At 36.6% G+C, this 9,058-nt stretch overlaps 1 protein-coding gene across 1 annotated transcript; it reads right to left on the reverse strand.

Annotated features, from left to right (window-relative positions):
- Nucleotides 1-236: 236 nt before the first annotated feature.
- LOC107091157 lies at nt 237-3,019 on the reverse strand. The gene is made up of 2 exons (XM_015384927.1): nt 2,723-3,019; nt 237-2,069 (listed from the first exon to the last, which is right to left on the reverse strand). Exon 2 carries the CDS (start codon nt 2,063-2,065, stop codon nt 572-574), a length of 1,494 nt encoding a protein of 497 aa, XP_015240413.1. The 5' UTR covers nt 2,066-2,069; nt 2,723-3,019; the 3' UTR covers nt 237-571.
- Nucleotides 3,020-9,058: the final 6,039 nt, after the last annotated feature.

The following is a 9,058-nucleotide window of genomic DNA, read 5'->3' on the forward strand; positions in this document are numbered from 1 at the left end:
TTATTAAAAATGTTTTAATACCAACCATTCGCAAAGCATTTCATAGCCCATGCATTTCTTAATGTATGATCATGAGTTCTGTTAAAATCCTAAAACATTCAGAAATGTTTTGTTACTTTTATGTTCAAATTGGGCAAATGCATTAAGCAATTAACTCTGTATTATAGTAGAGAAGGTATTTGTTTGTGTTACAAAAGAGATAATATTTTTTAACCAGATTCTGACTTTATTTCTGTGTTGACAAAAGCACTTCACACAAAAAAGGACAATCACGAAACCCAGTTCATGTGCACATATTTGCACAAAATGTAACTTATCTTGTGGCCGGATCTTCCACACACTGCGCTTCAGCACTTCTGTGCACACATGTATATGCAGAACTTAAACTAGTATTTTGCAATCAGTGAGTGAATGTTTTTACAGCATGAGATTATCTTTACAGAAAATTTAATTTCTGCTTCTTGTAAATGATTATCCTGTACAAAATGATTCAGAACACAGCACAAATAACAGCTTTGTATAAAAAAAAATTCAGTGCAATACGATTGTCTTTTGCTCTTTTGTTGCAGTCTTATTCTTTCCAGCATGGTGTGCGTGCTTTCTCTACATCACCATTAAATATGAATCTTGCTTGGACTCCTGGAGCAATCTTCATACTTGAGTGATACTCAAAAACAAAACTATCTGGACAGTCGCGCAAATCTGCTCTATCAAATTTCTGTGCCCATTGCCACTGCCACCATTCATAGTTTCTTGTACCTTTATCTTCAGAGCTGTAGAAGCCAACCCAGGAGTCTTTGAATTTCAACATCCAATCAATGAAAGAGGTTTTCACATATAAGCGAGCACAAGCCTTGCCGTCCTTTACAAACAGTTGCAGGCTTGCTTTGTAGCCTGTTATGCTGACTGCTGCTGTGGAGTTCTTAAACTCTGGACCTCTGTTTATCTCCTCACCAAGTCGGGACCAGAAACAACATAGTTTTGTCCTTTCATGAAGCCGGACCTGCAGGCCCTCATTCAGCAGTACCGATGTATCATAAAAGCCTGATCTTGCATTTCCAGTAGACTTATAAGTCAGTGGTTCCTCCCCTACATTATTGCTATAAAGTGCAATCATCATGCCTCCTCTATAATCATCTACTGGAGCTTTTTTCCAAATGATTCTGGCTTTTCCTCCTGAACCTGTCACCACCTTAAGTGTTATATCATCACATTGAATCTGGGGGATTCTAATGGACACCTCAGAGTGTCGGTTAGGTCTAACCTCTGGGATATTGACAACATAATCAGGTTGTGTTTTTCTTTTCGTAGAAGGCTGACGTCTGTTGTCAGGTTGCTGGTTAGAGGAGTACTTCTCCTGGATTACAATGAACAAGAATAAGCCTAGACAAGCAAGGTCACCCCATGAGTTTCTAATCATCCTAAGTTGGGAATAATCAGCATTGCTTCTGAACTGATCTCTGAGGTTTGTCAGGGTGTTCAAGTCATTTTCATTCACAGAAAATTGCCGGATCTGTCTCAGAAGCCTAGAAGCAACCTGATATGTATTAACTGGATCATACCTTGTCCCCTGATTATCAGATGTCTCAAAATGCTGGGTGATGTAAACTCTATCTATTACGTTCCTAACTTGCCGACCCACATTCTGCTCCCTGACTCTAAATATGATCCGATCCCTGTTTCTGCCTTCATATTCAATTCGTGGATGAACCACATAAGGTGGGAGATCAGACGACGCCTCTTGATTGAGATTACCCACAGTGAAATATCGATATCTGATGTTTCCAAGAGGTAATTGATCCAACATCCTCTCGTAGTTTCCATAGTGATGTGATCCATAATCGCCTTGATCTGGGTTGAAGGTTAGGCTTATGATGTTGTTATTGTCAATGTTGACTTCGTTGGCAAACCAGTGCAGGAGCAAAAGACTGTGTTTGGGCACAGTTGAACCAAAGTTGAGTTTTTTAAGGTCATTGATGTTCTGAAGCACTTGCACCGCTGATGCCGAGCTCAAGATCAGTAGTAGAGCCAAACATGAACTCTGAAATCCTCCTGTGAACTTCATCCTGTGAAAACATTTAAATTTTTAAAAATCTGGATTAAGTAACCAAATTTAAATAATCAAATGATCTTGCTGTAGCAGTGGTATCTATTCTGTTACTTTATTTATATAATCTAAAAAATACAGTAATCTTACAGTAAACAGTAATCTTACAAGATAAGACATTTCTCAGACAAAAGAAATACTATTTTCAAAGTTTCAATGTGTTTTTCTTTGCATTAATTGCATAGAAAAAGATGTTAATTGTATAGGTATTTGAAAATAAAAATTTCTAAACTTGATGATTTGAAGAAAAAAAAACAGGATTTTTATTTGTGTCTTGCAGAAATAGTGATGCAATCCAATAATATTCCTCTTTCAATTCAGCATTTTGTTTAAAAAATTTTGCCCTGTCAAAGAAAGAGCCTCTTGTTAGAAGATAAAATTCTCGTTTTTAACAAAAGGATCAATAAGTTCAATCAACTATAGATCAATTTATAAATCATAAAATTGCACTTACCAGTTAGACATAAACAAAATGTTGCTTAATCTACACCATAAAGGACGGGCTATTCCAATGGAATCAAATGTTTGGTATATCTTTAGAGTTACAGTATTTAAGAGTATTGCCTCTTCTAAAATAACAAATTTTTTCCTTAATAAAATAAGAGCTCTTACTTACACAGAGCTGTTTACGATCTCCGTCTGAGCTCTGTGTTTGTGTGCAGCTGATGTGACTTCCTCTTGAGTTTCTGTTTCCTGGCTAATGAAACCAGATCTTAGGTTTTAGATGAAAGCTGTAATGGGAAATGTGGCAATATTGCTTGTTTAGGAGATCGGGCTGCTTTAAAGCCACACCCCTGTGTTTTCCAAAGGTTTGCTCTTAGACCTTTGAAATGATTAACTATGAATCACATGGTTTTATCAGATATTCAAATATCATTCTTCTCATTGGATTAGATCAACGTTATGCTGAAGTTTACCGATTCCCCCACTTTTACTGATTGTAGAGTTTGGCTGGTGCGTTATTTGTTTTTGAGTCGGGAAGGGGAGGTTGATGTGGGCGGGAATTCATAAAGCTCTTTGCAGCCTCTTTTACAGTTTACAGCCCTGCAGCAACTCCTCTAGATGTCAGCAGGGGGTGCTCTCACACAGGTCGCTTTTCTGATCCCTTTAGGGTATTTAACTTGTCAATGGCAATCATGCACAGTTTAAAACAGACAAAGGATCCTCTTTCTGAAACCTAGTTCATGTTTATAGCCTTTTTTTAGTTTTGAAGTTGATCAATCATTTTCTTTTGACTGGTCCCTCTTAAAATACTCTAAAATGAAGAAGAACTTTTGAATTTCACAAAAAATGAAGGCATGTAATGCCTCCAGAACAACACAAACAGAAACTTGGTCTTCTGCATTACCATCACTAATTTCTAAATGTTTTACCCAAATTTTAAACCCAAACAGTTAACTGGTTAATTTGGGATGATACTGTTTTGTTTTGTTTGTTTTTTTTTCTCAAGCAGAAACAAGTTCAGCCTTTTTAGGCTGTTAGGTAGGTTAGACACACAAATACACTGAGATACAGGCGCAGTTAAATTTCAGTTAATTTCCTGAATGGAGGCTAGCTATTCCCCTGGGGCAGGGCAGAAAAAGTGTAAAATAACACACACAAAGGAAATATTTAGTTTCTCTGTCATCACCACCCACAGGTTTCACATGGGGAGCCCCAGAAAAACATCCATGAGATGAGTGTCATGTAGTAAAACTGTTTAGAAAATGTGCCTCTCATATACTCAATGCAATGTCAATAATATAATTAGTAATGATATAATATAGTAATAATATAGTCTATAAAATAGCAATAATCAACATGTCAACATGCTATGTAGAGCTGATCAATCCAAACCAAAAATCTCTCCTTCATGAAAGCAGAGAGCCAGTGTTAAAGGGAGAAGTACAGTCTGCTACACGTTTTGTGAACACAAAGCAAACATGGAGAAGGTAAGATGAATTCTGTTGCAAGTTGAAAAACTGATGCCAATAATCCTGATTATACCATCTTATTTTAAAACATGAAGGTGGCTCAAGCATAACACGGCATTGCTTTTCTTTTGAAAGGATAGTGCGACTGGTCAGAGTTGATATCAAAATGGAGACGAATATTGGACTGGTTTGAAAGCGAAAAAAGGTTAGAGGCGCCAACAGTCTATAGATTTGGGTGAAGGTTCACCTTCTTGCAGGGAAACAACCCAAAAGCTACAGTCAGAACCACAATGAGATTGGATTTAAACACAGATTCCCAGTTTAGGTTTGGAGCTAAATCCTAATGATGGTCTGTAGCTAGAATAAATTCACATTTAGAAGCTCTTGATTGAATTTATTTGGACATCGGCTATTCTTGCAAAGAGGAAATAACAAAGCTTTCAGTCCATAGATGTGAATTACCCCAAAGTACATGTAATTGCAAACAAATTTGCTTCTGCACATTATTGACTAGCCTTTGATAAATACAAATGCATGTAGCAGTTTTTTTTTTCTTTGAAGAAAATGTTAACATGTAATTTCCATGTCTCTTTGATGAACTAATTTATGTTGGTCTACAACAAAACCCTCAAATAGAACAGTATTATTTTAGAGGGACAAAATTTGAAAAGTGAGTTGCTAGGGATTGAAAATATAAACAGAAACAGCCAGAGCCAGAACATGCCTTGATTTTCCTGCACAGGAAAACAGAACTGCTTGTGTGAAAGGCCTTGAACACTGCAATGAGCTCTGTTAGGGGTCTGCCAGGCAGTCCTATGCTCTGCCTGCCAACACATGACAACATCTTGGCTCAGACATGTCCAAACTCATCAACCCATGACACTGACTTTCTGTTACTGTATCCTTTTGCCCTCAGAATGGGGATTTTAAGTCCTTAAACAGAAAATTCACACCAGAAGAGTCTTTAACAAGGAGTGCGCAAGTTTTGGGTTGGACAAAGGACAAATCGCTCTCTCTGCATGCATGCAGATTCACACAGAAGACTGCAATTCAACGGTTTAATTGAACATATTTGGAGCATAAAATAATCTGTCAATATTTGCAGGCTTTTGTTTAATCCTGATGTAACTGGACCGAGTTGTTGTGACTTTAACAACAGGGTCAAATTGAGGCTGTGATATAAGACTAGTATTTAAAACAGAGTCTACATTAGAGTCGGGACCATAAGCCACTTCATTTTGGGTCGATATTGTTGTGCATCAACCGATGGATGTGTTAACCGATTCATTCATGCTTTCAACAGCCATGCCTTGTGATCACAAAAAGCACATGCTTTACCGCTCTGTTTCCTTTTAATAGTTAATGTTTTGATTTGGTAATAGTTTTTGTTGGTTTAACTAAAACTGTTGTGATATTTATTAATAAAGTAAGTGGAAGAAGAAAACAATAAATCCTTTAGAAATCAGGCCAAAAAAAAAGCAGCACATATATGNATTAAGATAACTAGGATAACTATCGGCATTAAGATAATAGTTTGCATGCACACAAAGATTGCACAAAGCAAGAAATTTCAGTAACAAAAAAAAGGTGCAACTAGTCTTATAATTGAATAGTGCTTATTTAGTCATGTCTGCAGAAAAATTTCTGTCAGAACAAGGTTTCAAAATCCAACAGGATTTCCCCCTTCACTTTTCAAACCTTAAAAGAAGGAGAGCAACTTGTAAAACTGTCAGGTCTCATCTACAGTTTTAGTGCCTCCAGTTAAATGTTTTATTAGTGTGTTTGTGTTAAGGTGAAGTTTAACTTCAAAGAGGAAAGACTAAAAGACAGAGAGCAAAACATTTTTCAAGTAGGGAGGCTTGACTATTGGGAAAATTGAGTTGTTTTCTATATTGTGTAACATCAGGAGCTGGTTGCCGCGGGTGATCTGTTCCAGGTTTCTTACCTGGAACAAATCACCTGTGTTGGTGTTGACTTGTGTGGGCTGTACAGCATACATCAAGCATTCAATGTAGATTAGAGGAGCTTTATTTGTTATAACAGGTATGCACATTCTTCTTTTTAACTATTTTTTTTCAGTTTTTCAGTAGCATGCCGTTTGCAGTGCAAGTACTGCCCTGTAATGTATGTTTCTGCATGTTTAGAACTATGGTTACATTCATACTTATGCATAGTTGGAAGTATAATTATACTTTGGAGGTAAACAGATGTCTCCCTTACCTTTAATTACACAAACATGCACCTAAGGAAATATAATAGTTTGTTCAAACAATGTAAAGTTCCTGTCAGATGACAGAAAGTATGTAGTTCATGTAATTTCTTCCCCCAGCTTTTTATTTTCTTGTTTTCTTTCTGTAAATCTGAATTATTGCTTCCAACAAAATGTTTTCTATTATAAATGTGCAGTGGTGCACATGTTGAAATACAGGGGTATACTTTTAGTTTAAATTAGATCTTTAAATAAAAACAAAAACCAGGAAAAAAAAAAAAATTTCTTATTTAGGTCCGTTTATCTCTCCTTTCTTCTACCTGAAAGCATTCACAGCATTCACTTGATTAAGGCAAGTTAAGGCAGGTGTATTTATGTAGCACATTTGGGTGGCAAGTACGGTTCAACCCCAAATCTTATCACAATATTTTGTGATACTAAGATAATTACGAAAAAAGTGATAATTAAAAAAGCCCATTACTTCTTCACGGTCTTTCTTAGGTATCTGTATGCTTGTGACTGCATACCACAGCCATCATAGCCCCCCAATATTAAATAATATTTTCAAAGAAATCACAAATCAGATTCTTCAGGACACTAGTTGCATAAAGAATTATGATTGTTAACACTAAACATCTTACTGTAACCGCAAGTAATCATGTGTTTTTAAGTTTAAATCCCCAATTAAAAAATTATGAGAAGAACAGGAAAAAAGTAACAATAAAGATTCACCCAGTTTTTAGTTTTTAATCAACATTGATTCTAATTTGTTTGGACAATATATCAGAGTTCTTATTACGACTAGAAACTTATCATGAGAACGATACCATATCATAAATTTCCATCCATAGTAGCAGGTTAATTGAGAGTAGGTCCAGACAATTAGCATACATGAGAGTAGAAGTAAGCATTTTTCCAAACAACAGTAACAGTAAAGACCTGCTTTTAAGGTCATGAAACAATGTAAAGCTGGATTGAAAAATCGACATGCTTATGGTTAGTACAAAGTAAAAAAGAAGTAAAATAAATCGCAATTGTTGATTTTTGGCAGTCTATCAACCCAAATTCACAAAAAACAGAAACTTCATCATACACAGAGAAATACAATACAGTGGCTTAAAGGTAATTAAATAATTAATAAATATTAATAATTAAAGATAATAAAGGGAATAATTAAAATGATTTAAAAAAAAAAAGAAATTCTTGTCCTTGTGCTTGTCTTCTGCTTCATCCAGGACTGGGTTGTATTGGTATCAATCTCAGCAGACATCTCCTTCAGGTCCTCTGCGGAAAGCCTTCAGCATTTTAGGGCCAGCCCAGAGACATAATCCCCCCAGACTGTCTTGGATTATCCCCTGGGCCTCCTCCCAAAGGGACATGTCCCAGTTCCTCAGCCTATGTCTAATAAAGTGATGGGCCATCCTGCATAGAATGCTAGTTTCAGTCACTTGTATCCAGGAGGTTGTTCTTTTGGGCATGGTCCAGATATCATGACCATATTGAGAGCTTTGCCCTTTTCTGCTTTTTCGGATCCTGACATGATCCGAGTCCAACCGCACCGAGTTGCTTCACTCTGACAAGGCTCCCTGTGGAATATGGTGCCAGACGGAAAGCATGGTGAAGCCGTATCTCGGCACTTGTGCACCATTTTCACATCCAGTGGTACCCCAGCTTTAGGGTTTACAGATTTCTGAGCATTTCTACCAGATTAGTGTATCTAAAGAACTAATATTTGGTTCTGAGCATGGAAAGTAGACTCGAACCAGATGGCCTGAAAGGTCTTGGTGGTTAATCCATTGAAAACAAGTCTGTAATGTATTGTGGAGGCAAGCCATTAAGTGATTTATAGGTTAACAGATGTTTTTTTGGTCTATTCTTGGGGATATGGGAAGCAAGTAAAAGGACTTTTGAAGCTTTAGTAGTAATACTTGTGTTTAGCCAAGAAAGAAGCTTTACTCTTGAATTTTATTAAATTTTGAGGGGAACTTATTCCAGGGATGTGCTATAGTTCCCGGGCCACGGTTTGGTTGCCCCTGATGTAGACTTTTACCTTAAATTTGTTTGGTTTATTTCTAGAAACAGCACAATTCATACCAGACGAAGGTTCAAGGATTCTATTATATCCAGTGTAAGCTGCAAACTGTGACTTGTCATTAAGAAATAATTCCTTCCATGTATCTTCTCATAGCCTTTGTATTTTTGCTGAGGCTGCCCTGATCCAATATTAATATCGGTAATCAGTCCAATATCAGCCAAAAAAATAAATTTTGGAATATATTGACCTCAATATTGGCTCCTAGAAACATATAGTTTCTATTCACTTTGTTTTAAAGTTAATGTAAGCCTTTGATAAGAAATTAGTCAGTTGTTCTTATTTCTAACATTTATGGAGCTAAATCGGTCTCAATTTTCACAAATACACATATGTGATTCATATATGCACAGGATAAGCTCCGCAGACACGCAGCAAGATTCACGCCAGCATACTAAATTCACACATGCACAGCAGATGATTCGCCAAAATATTTCTGGTCCATAAACAATAATAAATCAATTTACAAAGTATCAGTGGTCTTTAAACTTACTGCGTTTGTGTGAGGATTTTTGAGACTCTCCTGACGTGCCTCCATACACAAATGCATTTTTTTTTATACAGGGGATGGTTTGCAACCAATCCGGTATTCTGTCAGCTCAGCATGCCGCGTCAGGCCAGCATACCCTTAGTAATGTGCATTACATAGTTTCCTCTGTCTCTGCTCTCCTTACATCCAAACAGACAATTTATTTCGCGATTTAGTCAGGTTTTTGTCGTACTTTGTGCATAAAATA

This window comes from Cyprinodon variegatus, unplaced genomic scaffold, assembly GCF_000732505.1.
Source record: "Cyprinodon variegatus isolate N-32 unplaced genomic scaffold, C_variegatus-1.0 Scaffold327, whole genome shotgun sequence".
In the NCBI taxonomy this organism is placed as follows: domain Eukaryota; kingdom Metazoa; phylum Chordata; class Actinopteri; order Cyprinodontiformes; family Cyprinodontidae; genus Cyprinodon; species Cyprinodon variegatus.